The 23,715-nt window shown below is 45.4% G+C and overlaps 2 protein-coding genes across 2 annotated transcripts in view; both read left to right on the forward strand.

Annotated features, from left to right (window-relative positions):
* The window catches only part of RPL17 (ribosomal protein L17), a 456,550-nt gene that overhangs the window by 235,961 nt on the left and 196,874 nt on the right, over nt 1–23,715 (forward strand). The gene's annotated exons all lie outside the window — the stretch shown is intronic.
* Nucleotides 1–23,715, forward strand: part of DYM (dymeclin) — a 421,761-nt gene that overhangs the window by 186,098 nt on the left and 211,948 nt on the right. Inside the window, exon 8 of the mRNA XM_060236187.1 lies at nt 3,183–3,325. Coding sequence (XP_060092170.1) covers nt 3,183–3,325 — 143 coding nt within the window. The remainder of the gene's footprint in view (nt 1–3,182; nt 3,326–23,715) is intronic.

The raw sequence follows: 23,715 nt of genomic DNA on the forward strand, positions 1-23,715 counted from the left end.
CAGGGGTGGAATTCTAGCAGGAACTCCTTTGCATATTAGGCCATACGCCCCTGATGTAGCCAATCCTCCAAGAGCTTACAAGGCTCTTTTTTGTAAGCTCTTGGAGGATTGGCTACATCAGGGGCGTGTGGCCTAATATGCAAAGGAGCTCCTGCTAGAATTCCACCCCTTGTCAGTGGAAACTTTGTAACCCTAGAAAAACCCAAGTCTGGGTTGTTGCAGAATGTGCATTTGGCCAAGGAGATTACCAATGATAGACCTCGCTGGAGGAACAGAGCTGCCACACAGGAGCAGGACAACCGCAGCTGCCTCATGCTTCTCAGAAAGAACACTTCAGCCCTAGTGCTGAGATCTAGAAAGGTTCTTCAAGGCGAGGAACCCTCACACTTGTATACTCCTTTGGAAAAACTGACTTTAACAGCAGACCCCTCCACGCTCTGCCGTGCTGGAAACTTCTTCAGAATCTTACTTCATAAAAATATCATCTCACGTGGTCATAGGAGACTGCTTTTGAGGGGAAAAACAAGTCCTCCCTAGGTACACATAACAAATCATGTGATTTTCTAGAACCTAGCTCATACTTACAGATCTAGTAACCTTGACCTTTTTAGATGCTGCCCAGAGTCAGTTTATGGCATGGGCAGCATACAAATTTAAAGTAAGATAGATGGATGGATGGATGGATGGATGGATGGATGAGTTTTTAGAGCAGAGGGTTTGCCAGTGGCAAGCTACAAGACTTGGGATTGATCCTTGGCTGTATATAAGTCCTGTTGGAGACTTGGCACGTAGACTTCCTTCATTATGCGGTTCACCCATCCCTGAACCTGGAGTATCAAAGTTTCCAGATTCTTGGAGTGTGAAGCCTTGTTTTGATAATGTCTTTGATACTCTTTATGGATGCATCCTTAAACATGCATTAAGGAGTTTCCTGAAGCCAAAGCAGGATTTTTGGACCGTCGCCTAGCTTTGTTCAATTCAAAGATCACACACACACGTACGTACACACACACACACACGAAGATAGTAATCACTTCCTATGACTGCAAATGAGTATTTAATTTTCTTTAATTTTCTTTTTGCCCTCTAAACATTTGGAACTTTGACAGTTTTTCCTATCAAATCCGAATTTCTGCTTACCTGTAGCGTAAGACACAGCGTAGCGTTTATGTTCATGGGCAGCTGCAGAAGAGTGAAATCTAGAGGAAGTTTAGAGTGCAATTGATAAAAAGACAGGTTTCATTTGGAAATTGAAACATAAAATAATAGGTAGATAGGTGGGTTAGATAGATCCAGGTGGATAGCTGTGTTGGTCTGAAGCAGTAGAATAAAAGTTTGAGTCCAGTGGCACTTTGAAGACCAACAGAGGTTTTAAGACCATCCATCCATATGAACATACGAAGCTGCCTTATACTGAATCAGACCCCCGGTCCATCAAAGTCAGTATTGTCTACTCAGACTGGCAGCGGCTCTCCAGGGTCTCAAGCTGAGGTTTTTCACACCTATTTGCCTGGACCCTTTTTTTGGAGATGCCAGGGATTGAACCTGGGACCTCCTGCTTCCCAAGCAGATGCTCGACCACTGAGCCACCGTCCCTCCCCTATCCAGCAAGATTGTCCAGGGTATAAACTTTTGAGTCAAAATGCCCTGCTCCCTTCATCAGGTACAAATAGGGTGAAGGGAGCATTCAAAAACTTATACCCTGGGAAATCTTGCTGGTTTTCAGTTGCCTGGAATCTTGCTCTTCCACCTGCTCTGCAACAGCTACCCGCTTGAAACTAATTACAGGAATGGCAAGAGTTCATGAAGATCTAGGCGGGATCTAGGGAAGTTCATTGCTCGATGAATTTTCCGTGCCTCATACTAATCAAGGCTGATTTTTAATTCAAACCATTAGTGAGGCCAGGAACGATGGGAGATCTAATGTCCACACCTCTGAGCTTAGGCTAGCCAGTTCCTACCAGAGCACTTTGGAATATTCAATATTTACCTTATGAGCAGTAATTCGTTCATTGTCAACAAGGAACTTTAGATTCCACTCCCCCTCACACACTCACACTACATCTGTTTAGTGATCTGGATGTCAGTCCCTTCGTGTGAAATGGAGCAATGGTTTGAGTCCAGGGGGGCACCTTTAAGACCAACAAAGTTTAATTCTGAAGACATGTGCAGCACAGAAAACCTTATACCCAGACTTAAACTTTTTTGGTCTTAAAGGTGCCCCCCCCCCCCCCCGGACTCAAACTTCGTTCTGTCGCTTCAGACCAACACAGCTATCTGACTAAATTTGTTTTAAGTGTTGGTATTAAGACCACATGTCAGCCAGTGCAGAGCGGTGCTTGAGAGCCGCAGACTCTAATCTGGAGAACCGGGTTTGATTCCCCGCTCCTCCCCCCACAAGAAGCCTGCTGGGTGGCCTTGGGCCGATTACAGCCTTCTCAGAACTCTCTCAGCCCCACCTGCCTCACAGGGTGGTTGTTGTGGGGAGAAGAAGGGAAGGCTTAACGGTAGAGAAAAGTGGGATATAAAAACATTCTTCTTTGAGTATCTTCTGTTGGCCTGTTGCCTGATTTTTTAAAAATCATCTCAGTAAAACTAGGCATAAGAAGAAGACGACTGCAGATTTGTACCCCGCCCTTCTCTCTGAATCAGAGACTCAGAGTGGCTTACAATCTCCTTTATCTTCTCCCCCCACAACAGACACCCTGTGAGAAGAAGAAGACTGCAGATTTATACCCCGCCCTTCTCTCTGAATCAGAGACTCAAAGCGGCTTAAATCTCCTATGTCTTCTCCCCCCACAAGAGACACACTGTGAGGTGGGTGGGGCTAAGAGAGCTCTTCCAAAAGCTGCCCTTTCAAGGACAGAGTCTCAGAATGGCTCACAATCTCCTTTACCTTCCTCCCCCACAACAGAGGTGGGTGGGGCTGAGAGGGCTCTCACAGCAGCTGCCCTTTCAAAGACAACCTCTGCGAGAGCTATGGCTAACCCAAGGCCATTCGAGCAGCTGCAAGTGGAGGAGTGGGGAATCAAACTCGGTTCTCCCAGATAAGAGTCCGCACACTGCAAACTGGCTCTCAGAAAGAACTACCTAGAGAAAAGTACAATGTGAATTAGAAACGTTACGTGTGGGTTGTAGTACTGTCACAAACAGAACTAAGTTTCGGTCTCTTGTGTTTCCAGTCTCCCGTACACCAGCAGACTTGTGAAAACGTTGCTGTATAACTTCATCAGACAAGAGAGAAGCCCTCCGCCAGGTGCTCACGTCTTCCAACCAGAGTCCGATGGAGGAGGACTACTTTATGGACTTGCATCAGGAGTAGCAAGTGAGTCTCTATGATACCATTGCTGCTTATGTCAACAGGAAATTTTGGTGACAATTTGCCCGGTGGGTGTTTTGCCTTTTTTTTTTTCCTGCAAGGAAGGAGTTTGTGAGTGACGGAGGTGCTAGATTCGAGTCCAGTAGCACCTCAGAGACGACGAAATTTTCAGGGTACGAACTTTCGAGACTCAAAGCTCCCTTTGTCAGATTCGTGGATGATGGGAGAAAGGCGGGGCTTCCACTGTGCGGAGCAGAAGGGATCTGTGATGTGGGCTTTAATGAGATTTAAGGAACATCTTGCCAGTGATTCCGCCGAGTGGAAATCTGGAGGCCACATGGGGCGTCTGTGTATGTGTGAGCACGTGTGTGTTCTGTCGCATTAAAATTTCCCACTTCAGCTCTCACATAAATTCTTCTAAACCTTCATTCTCTCTGACAGCTTGGTGTGAACTGCTTTTGACCTCTATAGGAAACAGGCAGGGAAAATAGTATTCTTGATGTAGAGTACTTTATCTTAAGTAATCTTACCCCAGTCTGTTCAGCCCATTGTGGCTGAAGTGGCTAAAGCTCGCGAGTTTCAGTGGAATGACCCCCATTTCCCTACAGCAGTCTTGATTTCCCTCCATCCCTGTGGGCTAAGTGCTCTTCCGCTGTGCTGCCAAACACAACTGAAACTTTCAGTCACGTTAAGTGTTCTTACCCTGCAGCTACCACTCCTCCAATAATAAAGACTCCTCAGGAGATAAAGGTAAAGGTAGTCCCCTGTGCAAGCACCAGTTGTTTCCGACTCTGGGGTAATGTTGCATTCACAACGTTTTCATGCCAGGCGTTTTACGGGGTGGCTTGCCATTGCCTTCCCCAGTCATTTACACTTTACCCCCAGCAAACTGGGTCCTCATTTTACCGACCCCAGAAGGATGGAAGGCTGAGTCAACCTCGAGCTGGCTACCTGAACCCAGCTTCCACTGGGATCGAACTCAGGTCGTGAGCAGAGAGCTTGGACTGCAGTACTGCAGCTTTACCACTCTGTGCCATGGATAAAATTGTAGATAATAAGAACTTAACCCATTTTCGCTATATTTTATGTTTCTTTTTTTTGTAATGGCAAACTAGAATGATGTTTATAATGTATAGAATGGTGCTTATAATGTACGTTACATGTTAAAATTAGGTGGACCAGAACATCACTAGGAAATAAATGTCCATTTGTTTTACCTAGACTTGTAGCAAGAGCAATAAAAGGCAGCTTTTATTACTTTGTATTGGTTTCCACACAAATGCTATCCAGACCAGTTTGTTTATTATACTATTTTGCCATTGGGTCCTAACTTTGTATGAACACATATGAAGCTGCCTTATTCTGAATCAGACCTAGGGTCCATCAAAATCACTATTGTCTACTCAGACTGGCAGCGGCTCTCCAGTGTCTCAAGCTGAGGTTTTTCACACCAACTTTTCTGGACCCTTTTTAGTTGGGGATGCCGGGAATTGAACCTGGGACGTCCTGCTTACCAAGCAGATGCTCATCCAGTTTGGTGTAGTGGTTAAGTGTGCAGACTCTTATCTGGGAGAACAGGGTTTGATTCCCCACTCCTCCACTTGCACCTGCTGGCATGGCATTGGGTCAGCTGTAGCTCTGGCAGAGGTTGTCCTTGAAAGGGCAGCTGCTGTGAGAGCCCTCTCCAGCCTCACCCACCTCACAGGGTGTCTGTTGTGGGGGAGGAAGGGAAAGGAGATTGTGAGCCGCTCTGAGACTCTTTGGAGTGGAGGGCGGGATATAAATCCAATATCTTCATCTACCTCACAGGGTGTCTGTTGTGGGGGAGGAAGGGAAAGGAGATTGTGAGCCGCTCTGAGACTCTTCGGAGTGGAGGGCGGGATATAAATCCAATATCTTCATCTACCTCACAGGGTGTCTGTTGTGGGGGAGGAAGGGAAAGGAGTTTGTGAGCCGTTCTGAGACTCTTCGGAGTGGAGGGCGGGATATAAATCCAATATCATCATCTTCTTCTTCAACCACTGAGCCACCGTCCCTCCCCTAACTATCACTTTGCATTCTCAACCGCTGCCCACCAGCTATATGTAGTTCTGCTCACTGTCCCCCATTCCCTCGTCTGAAGAAGTATGCAGGCGTATGTAATCTTACAATCTGAATAAAACTATGTTGGTCTTAAGGGCGCTACTGGGCTCCTACTTTGTTCTAAGAACTAGCTGTTGTTGGTTCTGGCAGCTGTTTCTATTTTTTTTCCCCCAGAGGGTTGCCTTGTCGGTTTTCAGTAGAACAGCTGGATTCAAGTGCAAGTTTGCACCTCAGAGACCAACCAGATTTTCAGGGTATACGTTTCCAAGAGCCAAAGCTCCTTTCATCTGACGCCACCTTGTTGGCTTCGGAAGTGCCACCGGACTCGGATCCAGTTGTATTCCTTGTGGCGCCGTGACAGTGGCTCAGTGGCAGATTGGTTACCGCACCGCAGAATTGCGCTTAGCCCAAAACAGTCCTTTTGTTGCTGTTGCCCTTAGATTTTGAGCAGATAGATTGTCCTTCTCCTTCGTTGCGATAAGAATCTTGTCTATCGTGGCCATGCCTCTTTGAGTGTCTGCTTTCAGCATGAATCAATTCTGCCTGCGTTGGGAATGCTGACAATTCCCGGCCACAGTGCTGTGTGTGGTAGGAAGGCTTTCATACGCCTTTTATTTCCTTTCTGTCTCCCCCACCCCACTCCCACCCTGTCTCTGACTCTCCTGGCAGCAAGAAAAGTTAAAGCAGATTGGCTGTGCTTCCTCTCTCTTAAAGACCCCACGGTGTGCAAAACCGTTAATGCTGAACATGCCAGCGCTTTGAATCCTTGTCTTTTTTCGTCTCTGGACGGCAGAACTCAATCAGGCTGGAATTGGTGATGCATCGTGGGTGTATAAGAAATACAAATATTGTTTGTAATAACTGACAGTCTCGCGTATTTGACTTTCCCTGGCCGAGCATCAGCCCCTGAGTCATTATGGGAGGGACGGTGGCTCAGTGGTAAGCAGAAGGTCCCAGGTTCAATCCCTGGCATCTCCAAAAAAGGGTCCAGGCAAATAGGTGTGAAAAACCTCAGCTTGAGGCCCTGGAGAGCCTGAGAAGACAATACTGACTTTGATGGACTGAGGGTCTGATTCAGGATAAGGCAGCTTCATATGTTCATAAATATATGTTAAGGTCCCAGGTTCAATCCCTGGCATCTCCAACTAAAAAGGGTCCAGGAAAATAGGCATGAAAAACCTCAGCTTGAGGCCCTGGAGAGCTGCTGCCAGTCTGAGTGGACAATACTGACTTTGATGGACCGAGGGTCTGATTCAGGATAAGGCAGCTTTATGCTCATATATGTTCATGAGACAAGTAAAGAATTCCCTGTAGCTTTGGTGGTAGATGTGTTTTGAATAGGCCTCTGTCTCTTGAAAGGGTGCTTAAAGAGCCTGCAGACTTTCTTCCTAAGAAAGGAGGGGGGACGGTGGCTCAGTGGTAGAGCATCTGCTTGGTAAGCAGAAGGTCCCAGGTTCAATCCCTGGCATCTCCAACTAAAAAGGGTCCAGGCAAGAAGGCGTGAAAAAACTCAGCTTGAGACCTTGGAGAGCCGCTGCCAGTCTCAGTAGACAATACTGATGGACCGAGGGTCTGATTCAGTATAAGGCAGCTTCATATGCTCATATGAGACCAAGGGGGGACATGATGGAGGTGTATAAAATTATGCATTGGGTGGAGAGAGTTGATGAAGAGATTTTTTCCCCTTCCTCTCCTCAAAGACTAGAAGGCATTCGATGAAGCTGGTGGGCAGTGGGTTCAGGACGGACAAAAGGAAATACTGTTTTACACAGTAAAACAGTGTAAGACCTCCAGTAAGACCAGTGTTCCCTCTAGGCTGAGTTATTGTGAGCTAGCTCACAATTTTTTAGCCTCTGGCTCACACATTTTTGTCTGAGCTCAGGAAGCATGACTCCAGAGCAAGCTAATTGATGCAGTAGCTCACAACTTTAATGCCAGTAGCTCACAAAGTAGAATTTTTGCTCGCAAGACTCCACAGTTTAGAGGGAACATTGGTCAATACTGGAGTTTTTTAAACAGAGAGGCTGGGTGGCCGTCTGACAGCAATAAGGATCCTGTGAATTTATGGGGAGGTATTCGTGAGTTTCCTGCATTGTGCAGGGGGTTAGATGAACCCGGAGGTCCCTTCCAACTCTATCATTCTGTGATTCTATGAAAATGTGGGATACACTGCCGGAGGATGTAGTGATGCCCACGGGATAAACAGCTTTCAAAAGTGATTTGATAGATTCATGGAGGATAAGTCGATCAGTGGCTATTAGTTACAGTGCCTGAGGGAAACCTTCTCACATTCAAAGGCACTAAGCCTCTGGATCCCAGAGCCAGGAGGCAACATCAGGGGAAGACCTTGGCCCCTATGCCGTGTTGTTTGCCATCTAGAGGAACTGGTTGGCCACTGTACGAATGCTAGATAAATGGGCCATTGGTTTGATCCAGCAGGGCTCTTCTTGCGTTCTTCTGAATTCCTCCTCATGACCGCTTGGGACCATCCCTCTTTCCCGCTGAGTTGGTGGTTGTGCGACGTCACAAGGGGGTAGTTGCCTGATGCAAAAACTAAATGAATGTTCCTGTTTGGCATCTAGATTTTTAAAGCTGTAAGGGGTGAGTTCCTGAGGACAGACCAAAGGAAATAACTTCTTTACACAACGACTGATTGAGATGTGGGATTTGCTGCCGGAGGATGGCCACAGTCATAGGTTTAAAAGGGTATTTAGACAGATCCATGGAGGAGAGGTCTCCTTTACCAAGCGATATTTTCACTCGCCAGGGAACGGTTTACAGTCCCTCTGTGACAGTGCATCTGCTTTTCCTCGAGGAGGCAGCAAAAGAGCATGCCTTTTGTTCTTTGGAACAGGCACAGCGTGTGCAAGGCGTAGGAGACAGGCAGCCACCCACAGTCCTTACCGGCTTAATTTAATTTAGGAACATGTGTGTCGTCGAACATCTTGACTTGCAGAACTAGCGCCGCACTTTCAAACACGGAGCAGTCCTTTCCCTTTAAAAGGGATGAATAAATCGTTTTCAGTTGTCCTAACCTAAGCTTTCTAAAGGTTCCTGACAATAATCACTTGCCCTAATTAACAGGAATTTCTTCCCCTTATTTTAGTCCATAGCGGATCATCTAAAGAAGATCTGGCTGACAGGGCTTAAGGCATTTCCGCCAGAGACAGAAAGCTGAAATTCGGTGCATGTGTGGTTTAACACAGCTTGATTACCAGGAATGGTCTGGAAGCAGAATACTCTGCACCAGGGACAGCCAAACTGTGGCTCGGAAGTGACGTGTGGCTCTTCCACACATATTGTGTGGCTCTCAAAGCCCCCACTACCCTATCGGCTGGCTTGGAGAAAGCATTTGTCTCTTTAAATCACTTCTCCAAGCCAAGCCAGCCAGTTGCTTGGAAAATGCATTTAAAGTTAAAGTTACTTTCTTTCCACTTCTCTGCCCTCCCCATCTGTTTGTTTCCTTCCTTCCTTCCTTCCTTCCTTCCTTCCTTCCTTCCTTCCTTCCTTCCTTCCTTCCTTCCTTCCTTCCTTCCTTCCTTCCTTCCTTCCTTCCTTCCTTCCTTCCTTCCTTCCTTCCTTCCTTCCTTCCTTCCGTCTTGCAGCTCTCAAACATCTGACATTTATTCTGTGTGGCTCTTTCATTAAGCAAGTTTGGCCATCTCTGCTCTGCATGTTTTGTCTTCAAAAATCAGAACACAAAGCTGACCTCGTCACAGTGGATTGCACTCCAAGGCAGAGCAGAAGAGAACCGAGTCAATTAACACCTTCCCCGTGAGGAAAGGCTGAGGGGTATGAGAGCCCGCATGGTGTAATGATTTAAGAGCAGCGGACTGTAATCTGGAGAACCGGGTTTGGTTTCACCTGAAGCCTGCTGGGTGACCTTGGGCCAGTCACAGTCCCATCAGAACTCTCTCAGCCCCACTTAATTCACAAGGTGACTGTTGAGGGGGGAGGAAGGGAATGGGATTGTAAGCCTTTCTGACAGTCCTTAGAGCAGGGAAGAGCGGCGTATAAAAGCCTACTCTTCTTTGTTTACTAAAGGGACAACTGGGGGGGGGGGCAATAGAGGATTGTGCAATTATGCACGGGGTGGAGAGGTTTGACAAAGAGAACTTTTTTCTCCCTCTCCCGAAATACTAGAACTTGGAAGCATTCGATGAAGTTGATGGGCAGTAGATTCAGTTTTCAAGACTGGAGCCAGGCTATTCATCATTGGACATTTTGGAGGTCATTAACTCATAAGGTCCTCCATAAGTAATAACTGACTTGACAGCACTTAACACACCCAGAGAACTTGAAAAGGTGCAGTGAAGTGATCAGGGGGCTGGAGTAACTGCCCTGTGAGGATCGGTTAAAACACAGGGCTGTTTAGCTTAGTAAAAAAGGCAAGTAAGGTGAGACATGATAGAGGTTAGAGCGGTTCCTCACTGGAACAGGCTTCCTCGGGAGGTGGTGGGCTCTCCTTCCTTGGAGGTTTTTCAGCAGAGGCTAGATGGCCATCTGACTGCAATGAAGATCCTGTGGATTTAGGGAGAAGTATTTGTGAGTTTCCTGCATTGCGCAGGGGGTTGGACTAGATGACCCTGGAGGTCCCTTCCAACTCTACGATTCTAGGTCTAAAATTATCCATCGTGCAGAGAAAATAGAAGGGTTTTTTCCCTGTCCCGTTATATAATCATAGAATTGGAAGGGACCCCTGTTCCATGCCCAGAAGATGGCAAAAAAAACCCCTCCAGGATCCCTGGACATACTGGAACCTGACACTAGACCTTGAGGTCATCCATTGAAGCTGAAGGGTGGAAGATTCAGGAAAGACAAAAGGGGAGTGCTTCCATCCTCACACAGCATGTAGTTAAACTGTGGAACTCCCTGCCACAGGATCTGGCGATGGCTACCGATTTGGAAAGTTTTAAAAAAGGAATGGTCAGATTTGCGGAGGACAGGACTATCATTGGCTGCTAGTCACGATGGATATCTACTCCCTCCAGTACTAGAGGAAATATGCCTTTTTGATAACAGTTGCTGGAGAACATGGGCGGGAGGATGTTGTTACAACCACCCTGCTCGGAGGCTTCCTTAAGACAGCTGATCAGCCACTGCGTGAACAAAATGCTGGTCTTGATTGGGCCTTTGGTCTGATCCAGCACGGCTCTTCTTGTGTTCTTCTACTCATGCTGAGAGGTGTAGCAGGACACTGAAGCGGGTCACTCTATGGCAGAGAGGATTCCATCACGGCTTTGATCCTTGGCTCGTTCTTCACCATGGCACACCTCTCATTGCTCAACTACCATTTCCTGTCCCTAGCTGGTCTACTGCCTGCAGCCCTGGTCTTGACATCGGTGAGACCATAACTCTTCTTTATCACGAGCACCCGATTCTGTGTCCTGTGTTTGCAGCCCAGTGGAACCTGAGTTTGGAAGGGCTGATGGTCGTTGATATAGAAAACACATAGTCCTTAATCATGTTCCCTCTAAGCTGTGAAGTATTGTGAGCAAAAATTCTACTTTGTGAGCTATTGGCATTACAAGTTGTGAGCTACTGCGTCAATTAGTTTGCTCTGGGGCCATTTTTCCTGAGCTGAGACAAAAACATGGGAGCCGGAGGCTAATAAATTGTGAGCTAGCTCGCAGTAATTCGTCTTAGAGGGAACAATGGTCTGTAGTCACCGATGTTCCCTCTAAGCTGCAGAGTCTTGTGAGCAAAAATCCTACTTTGTGAGCTATTGGTATTAAAGTTGTGAGCTACTGCATCAATTGTTGTGCTCTGGGGCCATTTCTTCTGAGCTAAGGCAAAAACATGTGAGCTGGAAGCTAAAAATCTGTGAGCTGGGCTCACGTTAACTCCGCTTAGAGGGAACAGTCGTAGCCGCGTATAGTTTCAGAAGGATAGCCATTTAAAAAAAAATTAAATAAAAAATTTATTTGAAAATAAAGTTATACAAATCATATAATACAGCGTAGGAGGTATCACATAAAATGCAACAGCAAAGGATACGGACATATAAGTGGAACCTAAGTATGTCAGTTAAAATGTAGAGCCAAACAACGTTTCAAAACAAAAGTTGGATGATCTCTCTATTGGTATAGTTCAAGAAAAGCATTCAATCAATATGCAACTTAAATGAGATTTAAAACAGTTAAGAGAAAGGTCAAAGAAGTAGGATAAGAAAAAGAAAGTTAAAGGGGAAGTTAAAATATATAGAATAGTAGATACCCACTCCTGTGGCTGGAAAGATAGGTTGAGAGGGATGGTGATAAATCAGAGAGCTAAGAAGGTGAGAAACGAAACTAGAAGTAGATCATAGCCATCTGTGAGGGACTGTAAGGAGGAAGTTCCTGTGAAGTGACATAATCAACGAAAGGAAACCATTTGTCTGTAAAGTGTGATAGGGTAGCCATTTTGGCCTGCAACAGAACAAGACAGGAAGCCATGTTTGTCTGTAGCAATAGAAAAGAGCAAGGGCCCAGTGGCACCTTCCGAGACTTATCAAAATTTGTATCTGAGGAAGTGAGCAGTGGCTCAGGAAAGCTCCTCCCCTGCCACAAATTTCGTTAGTCTCTAAGGTGCTACTGGACTCTTGCTCTTTTCTGCTGCAGTAGAGCCGTTAGCAACGTATGTATGGCTGTGAGAGCTGCACCATAAGGAAGACCGAGTGCAGAAGAACAGATGCTTTTGAGCTGTGGTGCTGGAGAAGGCTCTTGAGAGTCCCTTGGACTGAAAGAAGATCCAATCAGTCAGTCCTCAGGGAAACCAACCCAGACTGTTCCCTGGAAGGTCAGATGCTGAAGCTGAAGCTCAAATACTTTGGCCACCAAACGAGAAGGGAGCACTCCCTGGAGAAGACCCTGATGCTGGGAAAGACAGAAGGCAAAAGAAGAAGGGGACGGCAAAAGATGAGATGGCTGGACAGCATTGCTGATGTAACAAACACGAATTTGAGCAGACTTCAGAGGATGGTGGAAGACAGGAAGGCCTGGCATGACTTTGTCCATGGGGTCGCAAAAAGTCGGACTCGACTGTGCAACTGAACAACAACAACAACAAAGAGTCCAGTAGCACTTTAGTAGCATTTTATCTCCCTTATAGATGCTAATTTTCTGCCCCCAGAGTTGCTGGGAAATCTTCCATGGGCCCCGTGATCGCTTGGTCTTGGTCACTTCCTCATGAGTGCTGCATCATTGGAATCCTTCTCTGTTCTCCTGTACTGAAATGTTGACAACAGTCAACATTAAGACTGTTTAATGTCATTTAATTTGCGATTTATACCCTGCCTATCCCGCAAAGTGGGCTCAGGGCAGCTTACTTTAAAACATTACAATAATGGTCTGATAGAAAGTTCAGAACGACAATAGCAAGAAAGGATATTTTGTCTTGGTTAGCCCTTTTGAATCAAAAGTTTAAGGAAAGTTTTCTTTGAATTCCCCTTTTTATTTTTTTCAGCCATAAAGGCCTGGGTTAAGGATGTAGGAAAGTCTCTGACTATGACATTTGTTTCTTTTAATGTAGGCCAAGCTGCTAACAAGATTATAACAAACATCATTATTTTTTCACCGAACATTTTGAAGGAACTAGCTCTAATGAAATGTGTTCTGCCAAGCTAGAGTTTCCAACACAAGTATGAGATTTTTTTTTCATAACCTCTGATAAATGGCTGTTTTTCCTTTTGAATAAGCCATCAAAAACATTTTTTTCCTTTTTTTCTGTGAAAGTTTGCCCAGCCAAATTATAACAAGACTAAAAAACAGCATCGCTCTGCTTAGCAAAATAACAGAGTGTAGGTAAAACTAACTACTTAACTGTCACAGATTAAATTTAATTACCTCCTCCCCAAATTCTGGTGATTGATGAATAGGATTGGCACATCATAAGGCCTCATTTGGGATAGGGTGGAGTAGCTAATGGCAGATCTGCTTGTTGGCTCATTCAATGGCTTTTCCATGGTGAATGATCTGGGGGCAGTGGACACTGTTAATGGAAGAAAATGCAGCTGAAGGAATATCATTTAGGGAGAAATTCATGGAGGATGTGTCTATCAGTGGTTGCTAGCCATGGTATCTGAGGGGAATTCCACATTCAGAAGTACTAATCCTCTGAATCTCAGAGCTAGGAGGCAACATCAGGGGAAGGTTTCAGCCTCTACACCCTGCTGTTGGCTGTCCAGAGGAACTGGTTGGCCACTGTGGTTCAGGATGCTGGACTAGATGGACTATTGGTCTAATCCAGCAGGTCTCTTGTCATGTTGTTATGGAGGTCTCGGCCTCTGTGCCCTGTTGTTGGCCCTCCGGAGGAACCGATTCGCCACTGGGTAAGAGACGGGTGGACTAGATGGACCAATGTTCTGATCCAGCAGGGCTCTTCTTATATTTTTATTGGTGATTTCACTGTTTTCCAGAAACCATCCTAGAGTTTGAGATTGCTGCCTTTCTTGCTTCTAGGATATGCAGCAGAAACGAGAAAAGGGCAGGAAACCCAAACAGTTAGTTTTGCTCTGGGTGCCTTGGAGGACCCAGACAAGGACATCTTCCTCTCTTTATAGGATTACCATACCTATCTTAAGAACATAAGAGAAGCCATGTTGGATCAGGCCAATGGCCCATCCAGTCCAACACTGTATCACAGAAGACATAAGAACATAAGAGAAGTCATGTTGGATCAGGCCAATGGCCCATCCAGTCCAACACTCTGTGTCACACAGTGGCCAAAAAACCCAGGTGCCATCAGGAGGTCCATCAGTGGGGCCAGGACACTAGAAGCCCTCCCACTTTGCCCCCCAAGCACCAAGAATACAGAGCATCACTGCCCCAGACAGGGAGTTCCAATAATATGCTGTGGCTAATAGCCACTGATGGACCTCTGCTCCAGATGTTTATTCAATCCCCTCTTGAAGCTGGCTATCTTCCTCACTTCATAGGGTTCCTCTCTTCATAGGTTGAGAAATTCCTAGAGATTTGAGGTGCTGACCCTTTGTAGGGTGTAGTTTGGGGAGATGAGGGTCCTCAGCAAGGTAATGCCACCCTCCAAAGCAGCCCTTTCTTCCAGGGGATCTGATCGCTGCAGTCTGGAGATAAGTTATGATGATTCCTGGAGATCTCCAGGCCCCACCTGGAGGTTGGCAATCTTAAGAACTCCTATGCAAAAAAGATATAACTTCCCTGATTTTCTTCTCTATTAATCACTCTTACTCACTTTTTGCATGGGATCATGGACTTCACTTCAAAGTCACATCCAAATTTTAAAAACATGCATTTTTTTTAAAAAAGGTTCAATTCCACATGAATTTGTCTTCTGCTGATTAGATCCTTGGTCCATCAAGGTCAGTATCGTCTACTCAGACTGGCAGCAGCTCCCCAGGGTCTCAGATTCAGGTCTTCCACATCACCTACTGCTAGATTTTTTAACTGGAGATGCCGGGGATTGAACCTGGGACCTTCCGCACGCCAAGCAGATTCTCTACCACTGAGTCGCAGCCCCCCACTCCACCCCCATACAGGGAAAACCAAACTATTTCTCCATCCTTAAGCTTTATCTACACAGTGGATTTAGAAATGATTATCTGGGTTATTACATGTTTCCAGTGATGATGAACTACAATCTTGCTCATACATTTAAGGCTTTTCCCATACAGTGGGGTTTTTCAGTCTGTCCATTAAGCTGGTCTGGGATCAGAGTACCACATGCTGGGGGCCAAAGCTGTGTCAGAGGTCGTTTTGTAGAAAAATAGGTGGTGGAGCTCAATAGCATAACTCATTAGCATATGCTGTCCCCCACCAGCAACCAAAAGCAACCCGACACAAGAAAGGAGAGTCCCGGGCGAGCGAGGCCTGCTTGGGCTTGTTAGAGATGCAGTTAACCCAATCAGGCCTTGCTCACCTAGGGCTCTCTTTGGCCGGCCGCCCCCCCCCCCCCACACACACACACAGTCAAAAGGCCAGCAAGCCACCTGCTGCCCAAAATCACATAAGAAGCAGAGAAAGGGTGGTGTGGGCTTCTCCGGGGGTTAATGGGGGCTGCTGGGGGTGTGGCAAAACTCCTGGTGGTTGGCTGGCTGCCCGCTCTCCTAATCCAGGGATTGTTCTGCAGCTGCACCTACTATTCAATGGACAAGGGAGGGAGGGAGGAGGAGGGGGAACCCTCAGGAAGGTTCAAAGCTGTGCTCCTGTGAGCGCCTGCTGAATTCAAGGCCTGTGTGAGTTTAATTTGATACATTTGCACTTTTCATGATGCTTGCTTGCTTGCTTGCTTTGGCTGTGGAGAGCCAGCTGTCTGAATACTAGACCAAGCAGGGGGTTTTGCTCACAACAACTTGTAGTCTCATAAGAACATAAGAGAAGCCATGTTGGATCAGGCCAATGGCCCATCCAGTCCAACACTCTGTGTCACACAGTGGCAAAAAATTTTATATATACACACACACTGTGGCTAATAGCCACTGATGGACCTGTGCTCCATATTTTTAACTAAACCCCTCTTGAAGGTGGTTATGCTTGTAGCCGCCACCACCTCCTGTGGCAGTGAATTCCACATGTTAATCACCCTTTGGGTGAAGAAGTACTTCCTTTTATCCGTTTTAACCTGTCTGCTCAGCAATTTCATCGAATGCCCACGAGTTCTTGCATTGTGAGAAAGGGAGAAAAGTACTTCTTTCTCTACTTTCTCCATACCATGCATTATCTTGTAAACCTCTATCATGTCACCCTGCAGTCGACGTTTCTCCAAGCTAAAGAGTCCCAAGCGTTTCAACCTTTCTTCATAGGGAAAGTGTTCCAGCCCTTTAATCATTCTAGTTGCCCTTTTCTGGACTTTCTCCAATGCTATAATATCCTTTTTGAGGTGCGGCGACCAGAACTGCACACAGTACTCCAAATGAGACTGCACCATCGATTTATACAGGGGCATTATGATACTGGCTGATTTGTTTTCAATTCCCTTCCTAATAATTCCCAGCATGGCGTTGACCTTTTTTATTGCAATCGCACACTGTCTTGACATTTTCAGTGAGTTATCTACCACGACCCCAAGATCTCTCTCTTGGTAAGTCTCTGCCAGTTCACACCCCATCAACTTGTATTTGTAGCTGGGATTCTTGGTCCCAATGTGCATTACTTTGCACTTGGCCACATTGAACCGCATCTGCCACGTTGACGCCCACTCACCCAGCCTCAACAGATCCCTTTGGAGTGCCTCACAATCCTCTCTGGTTCTCACCACCCTGAACAATTTAGTGTCATCCGCAAACTTGGCCACTTCACTGCTCACTCCCAACTCTAAATCATTTATGAACAAGTTAAAGAGCATGGGACCCTGTACCGAGCCCTGCGGCACCCCACTGCTTACCGTCCTCCACTGCAAAGACTGCCCATTTATACTCACTCTCTGCTTCCTATTACTCAGCCAGTTACTCATTATTACTCATTATTACACACCTGTTATAATTCTTTACTTGCATCCTTTCTCCCCCCCTCCCCAAAGACCCCAGCCACAATTCACTTCCATGTTTAGTGGTTCAAGAAAGTGCACCCTCTCCTCTAACTTCTGGATAGCTTGACAGACAGGTCGAAGGGGGTATCCCTTACATGAATAATGCTGTAATTGCTATTTTGGTGGGGCCGGGCCTTCCTACACTTTTAAAAAGTGCTATACTGAGAAGAAATCATGGGGCAGTCTTCCTACAGTGAGATTTCTTCAATCGGTTATCTAATTCCAGGCCTCATTTTGGGCAGGAGTTCACAGGAGTGGAGCTTCAGAACTTATAAATTTTATTGTGCTTTCTTTCTTTCTTACCTCCCCCCCCAAAAAACCCACTTGCTTCTGGGCTCCATTTTTCATACACACCCTTTGCTGAACTCTGAGATTTGACAAACTTTCTAATATTTTTCCCCACAAAAAAAATGGGGAAAGAACCGAAACGTATCGAGCAGACAGATGGAAATCTTGACACTCTGGCCACATAGGAGAAAGTAATGTAAAAAGTATGATGGGAGTAAGGTTTTCTTATGACAGTTCTCATTCAAGAAACATTTTAAGGTAAATGATATAATTTAGTATAGCTTCCGGTGAAGTTAGGGGTGTGTGGCATATGCCAATGAGTTGTGCTAATGAGCTCTGGCACCTCTTTTTCTATGAAATGACCCCTGTCTAATTCTAATGCAGAGTGAGAGGGCAGATTCACAGTTTTAAAATAGTTCTTTCACCCACACCCACCCCAGCCCCTTCCTACAGACCTGGCCACTCTGTTGTGAGATAAAATTACTGTTAAGTGTCCCTAGATTCTGGTGTTTGTGATTCATCACATACTGAAAATGCCACATGAAAAGAGGCAAACAGGGAGGGGAAGTTCACTTGCTTCCAGCTTCCCTTCCCCACCTGTATCCTTGGCCAATGGAAACTTGATTAGCTGGGCAGATTTGACAACAGCTGCTGCCACAGTAAAAGCCTCCTTAGTGTGTGGCTGAAGGTAAGCTTCAGGAGCCATTTTGTGGCTTCTGTGGCAGTCATTTTGTGGCTGTACCCACTACACAGGATCAAAAAGATTGTTGTTGTTCAGTCGCGCAGTTGAGTCCGACTCTTGCGACCCCATGGACCAAAGTCACGCCAGGCCCTCCTGTTTTCCACCATCCTCCGAAGTCTGCTCAAATTCATGTTTGTTACATCAGTAACACTGTCCAGCCATCTCATCTTTTGCCGTCTCCTTTTGCCTTCTGTCTTTCCCAGCATCAGGGTCTTCTCCAGTAAGTGCTCCCTTCTCATTTGGTGGCCAAAGTATTTGAGCTTCAGCTTCAGCATCTGACCTTCCAGAGAACAGTCTGGATTGATTTCTCTTAGGACTGACTGATTTGATCTTCTTGCAGTCCAAGGGACTCTCAAGATTCTTCTCCAGCACCACAGCTCGAAAGCATCTATTCTTCTGCTCTTGGCCTTCCTTATGATCCAACTCTCACAGCCATACATTACTACTGGGAATTCCTTAGCTTTGACTATATCAAAAAGGTTGGGGACCCCTAATCTAGACCTAACATACTGAAGCAAAAGCTTTGGTTGCCTTTTTGTGTTTTCTCTCTCTCTTTTTGTTGGCTTCAAAACTTGAACTTTGAGTAAAGCCCAACACCTCAAACTCAGTAAGAATATTAACAGAAGAATCACATAGCAATACAAATGGTCTCTTAGCTGTTGATGCTGGATTTCATTGTATTGGCCAGCTCCATTGAAGACCGGCGACATTCCTGTCTAGAAATATGTAATTTGTTTATTTATAATTTAGATTTGTATATCGCCCTTCTCTGAATTGACACAACTCAGGGGAGGGAGGAGGCAAATACTCCCTGGGCGTTGCAGCATTAAACTTGTGAACCAGAACAAAATGGTAGCATAACCTTCCTTGATGCTGCAAAAAGAGATCTTGGGGGAAAACTGATACACTTCTTGGAAAAGTTGGTGGATGAGCTCTTTCCCTTATTGGCCGTCCCTTGGGGCTGAGAATGTCTGGGTAGATTGAGTAAGAGCCTCCCCAGCTTGCCCTTTAACATTTTTATACTCTTTGGTACCTTCCGCTGGATCCTTGGCCGTGAGCAAACAATAGTCCATGCAAGAAGTCATGGAGGTATGGCAGCGATCTCTGTTTCGACATATCAGTGGAACAGTGAAAGGGTGTGGATGTGCTAGAGGAGCCTCTTTGGCCGAGCTTTTTCTCAGAATCTGTCTGGATTACTTTCCTGGGAATGGAATGAATTCTTATCTCTTATTGCTAAAAATGAAGAATGTGTGTTTTTCATAATACTTTTATAAGCCATTATTATTGTTTTATCCCTGCTTTTCAGATTATGTTTGTTTCTGTTTTGTTCCACGGAAAGCCATATTCAGAAATGTGCCAGGAGTGGATACAGTGGGTTTATACTTTTGACCGGCTTCCTTCATTTCAAGGGTTCATCCGTTTTTGCTCGAATCTACATACATCACCATCATGGTTACCTTGCATCCCTGCCTGTCTTTGAATGTAAACAAGAGGGGGTGCTTTTGGATGCTGTGCTGTGTACCTGGGTGTCTGTTTGCAACTGTATAAATGGTAGCACAACTAGAGATGTAAAATTTCCAGAAATTTTGAAGCTCGGAAAAAAAACGGGGGGGGGGGGTTCCCGGGAAAAAATGGAAATTTTTGGAAAAATTGGGGGGGGGGGAAATGCTACATTTGGATATTTATATCATCATTTGCGGGCCATACAAAATTATCAACGTAAAAAACAGTGCTCCGCTGAGGAAGGATGATTCAGGCCAGCAAAATTAATACAAATAATTGTTTTTCTATTTGAAGTCATGTGGGGAGACATTAATTTGGCATATGAACACCTGGCCTGCCACCCTAGAAAATGCCTTTGTCTAAGGCTTTTTTTGTAGAGGCACCACATGGCTCGGCTTGGCCCAGCAATCCCCGAGGGCTAGACCAAGTGATCTCGAGGGCCATAAACGGCCCTCGGACTGGACGTTCCTCAGCCCTGCTTTAGGAAAATAAAATGAATGAATGGGCATGACCTAGGACTTGCTTGTCCTCAGGGCACAGAAATTAGAATAATCTGTTACCATACATATTTTTTAGAAATGATTTGGAAATATTTGAACACTTGTCTTAAAAATATTTTATTCATCATGTTAAAATAAAACGTTCCATAATCAATTTTTCCCCTTTCCTTTTTTTCAATTTTTCCAATTTTTCAGGGGGGGGGGAGACTTTAGGGAAAAACAGGGGGGGGGACAGTTTTTGCCTGAATTTTTCTGGATTTTTTCTGGGCCTTCACATCTCTAAGCACAACTAATATTGCTCATGCGGGGGGGGGGGGGGTGCGTTTCCAGAGTTTCTTCATCATTGGCTCTTTTCATGCAAACCTTGGCTGCCTACAGAAAGCCAGCAGAACTGCTTAGCTGTAGTGCTAGTCTTGGACCCGAGGACATAATCTAGTTTCAAATCCTTACTTGGTCACAGAGCTCACTGGTTATCCTTGGAGCTAGTCCAGGAGTGGCCAGACTTGCTTAATATAAGAGCCACATAGAATAAACGTCAGATGTTGGAAGGAAGGAAGGAAGGAAGGAAGGAAGGAAGGAAGGAAGGAAGGAAGGAAGGAAGGAAGGAAGGAAGGAAGGAAGGAAGGAAGGAAAAAAAAATAGAGGGGGAGGAGAGGTGGAAAGACAGAACCTTTAAATGCATTGTCCAAGCCAGCCAGTGAGTGGTGGGGGAGGGCTTCAAGAGCTACACAAGATGTGTGAGCCACAGTTTGGCCACCTCTGAGCTAGTCTTTTGCTCTCTCCCATGCATATACTCCAGGGCTCTTGTGAGAATAAAATGGGGTGTCCCTTTGGAGGAAAGGAGTGATATCAGTGTCCTAAGCTAGCATTTATAAAAGTGGGGAGAAAACTTGTTCTGCCTCTATCCCATTACAAGTCCCATATGTCGCTCCACAAATAAAGAATCCTAGTGATTCTTTCATCGTCACCTTTAAGCAGATGACTGCTCAGGGAGAGGCGAGGCTTTAGCTCGGAATTGCGTACTCTGAAAAACTTAACAGCTTCCTTGGCAAATGTTGAATGTGGCCTCTCTGTCTCTCTCTCTCTCTATATATATATATATTAATTTTATTTTTTAAATTAGAGGATCCTTGAAATAATGATAAATTATTTGTTCATGGTGCTCTGATTGCTCAGAAGTGCTGCATAATTGCTATAAGGACCGCCTCTCCCCATATGAACCCCAGAGAAAAGGCAATGCACTTTTTTCCATGTTTCTGTCAACAGTTTACAGTTACTCTAGAACTCATGTTACGCATTCAAATTTCTTATATGCATTTGTAGAAAACAATCCAGTTTGCATCCCATATTGACTAAACCAGTTTTAAGCTTGGGTTAAAAAGCGCAGTATCCTAACAGCCCAGAAGAATCCTATAAAGGAACGACTTCTGAGTTTGTTGGATTTCCGGGAAACTTTACAATATCTCAACCAGTAGTTTCACCATTCCTAGACAGGATAAAAGCATCTTCAAGAACACTAGAGTAATCACTGTCCAGCTGATTGTAACATTTTGTCTAGCGATGATTGAAAGAAACCTCTTTTTTTCTCCCAAGCGTTCTTGTTAAGCACTACGAATAACCCCAAAATGTTTGTAGACAGCAAAGAAATAAGAAGCTAATGAACCTAGAAACTTAGGCTGAGGTCAGACGACCAGGTGAGCGCGCCCTTATCCCGTTTCATTCTCACCCGTCCCTTTACCATTCAGTGTAAAAATGTCCAGACAGAATGTCCAGACAACTAGGGTAGTGTGCCCTTATCCCGGCTGTTTCCCCCCCCCCTTTCCCGGGAAGTTATGTACATAAACGCATAAGTGGAAGATATTTTTTTTAAAATGGCGCCATGAGGAAAGAAGAGGCTCCCCTTCCCTCATGACTTAATTTATCTCTCCGCCATGAGAAATAAATCTTAAAACACCTGACCCTGATTTGGAACACCGATTCTGACAGGAAAGAAAACCGCATGTTAATTTGACAGGCGAGAAAGACGTATATTTCAGGTCTGACAAGCACTTATGTGCTTATGTGCATATCGCTGAGATATTTTTTAAAATGGCACCGTGAGGGAAGAGGAGGCTCCCCTTTCCTCACGGCTAGACAGTGCTGTAGAACGGTCAGACGTGTTGTGGAAAGCACAGCTGATCCATTTGTAATGGGTTTTTGGCACTCCAGAGAAGATCCGCAGAGACGACGGGTGACAACAGGAACTTGGCATCTTCTGACAGATGTGGCTGTCTGAATGGACAATTCAGATCCGTTCCTCAGGAGTGCTGCCTTCGCATCAGATCGGCTGTCTGAATGCAGCCTTATAGTATGTCCAATATCTCCAGTCTTGACCCATGAAAACCCATATTATTCATTGCTCAGTTTTTAAAAGAAAATGCTGCTTCCTTTTTGTGATAAAAGTTTCTTTTTATAAACATATGGGCTAAGAACGTTTAAAAAAAAAAAAGCACTGAGGTATTTTGGAGACAGTGCTAAGAATTCTGGCACAGTTGTACACGTTCACAATTGCCTTCTGTGCTACTTTGACATTTTGCATACTCGGTTACTCGTTTGTACTTGTAATTCTCTGTTTTAGCTGTTGAACCGGGGATTATTTTAGAGGAATTTTCAAAAGTACCCTACAGAGGAAATCATAACGTGTTTTGCATAGCAGAGCATCCTGAAGTTAAACAAACGTATTTGAAAATAAAAGAGCTCTGTGGCGCAGAGTGGTAAAGCTGCAGTACAGCAGTCCGAGCTCTCTGCTGAGTTTGATCCCATCGGAAGCTGGGTTCAGGTAACCGATTCAAGGTTGACTCAGTCTTCCATCCTTCCGAGGTCGGTAAAACGAGTACCCAGCTTGCTGTAGTAGATGACTGGGGAAGGCGATGGCAAACCACCCCGTAAAAAAGTCTGTCGTGAAAACATTGTGATGTCATGTCACCCCAGAGTCGGAAACGACTGGTGCTTGCACAGGGGACTAACTGCCTTTTTTTTAATTTGAAAAAAAATTTTCACTGGTCTAAAAGACGTATCAGTACGCCCAGGTGCCCCCCACCCCACCCCAAACCCTCTCTATCTAAGAATGCATGGAATTTAGATCACAATGGATTGTGGGAGATGCTGTCCACAGGATTCTCAGAGACCCACGGAACTCCAGCAAAGGTGCTATGACACATGCTGTGAGACAGGGGTCCCCAACATGGTGCTGCTGACAACTTCCCTGACCTTTTAGAATGTGGGCAGGGCCAAATGGTGTTTCTTCCCCAGCAAGTCTTCTAATTGGCCGTTAGAGATTAGAGTGACTGTGCAGGGGCTGGGGGTCAGGTTATTGCTTTGTCAACAGCTACCACCACAGCACAAGCACTGTGTGACTGAAAGCAAGCTGCAGCAGCTATTTTGTGACTGGCTCCACCCCCTACAGTAGCCATTTTGTGGCCATGCCCACCATTTGGTGTCAGGATCCCAGTGGTGTCTGTAGGCCCAAAAAGGTTTGAGATCCCAGCTGTAGGAGAAGGCAAAGATATCAGCTCCAGTTGCTTTGAGCTGCAGTGATTTAGATGTGCTTTAGGGCGGATGGGTCAGACTTGGTGGGCCATGTAAGCAGCAAATTCAGTGACTTCTGTACGGGGGAAAGGAGAAGGCAGTGCTTTCTTGATTGACTTGACAAAAAGCTTTATTTTTTATATTCTTTTCCTCGTCCGTCCTCTTCTAACCAGATTCCTAACAAAGCTGTTCCCCATTCTTTGTCCCTTTGCTCGCACTGGGCTACCCCCCGC

The sequence above is a fragment of the Heteronotia binoei genome, chromosome 4 (assembly GCF_032191835.1).
Source record: "Heteronotia binoei isolate CCM8104 ecotype False Entrance Well chromosome 4, APGP_CSIRO_Hbin_v1, whole genome shotgun sequence".
Classification (NCBI taxonomy): domain Eukaryota; kingdom Metazoa; phylum Chordata; class Lepidosauria; order Squamata; family Gekkonidae; genus Heteronotia; species Heteronotia binoei.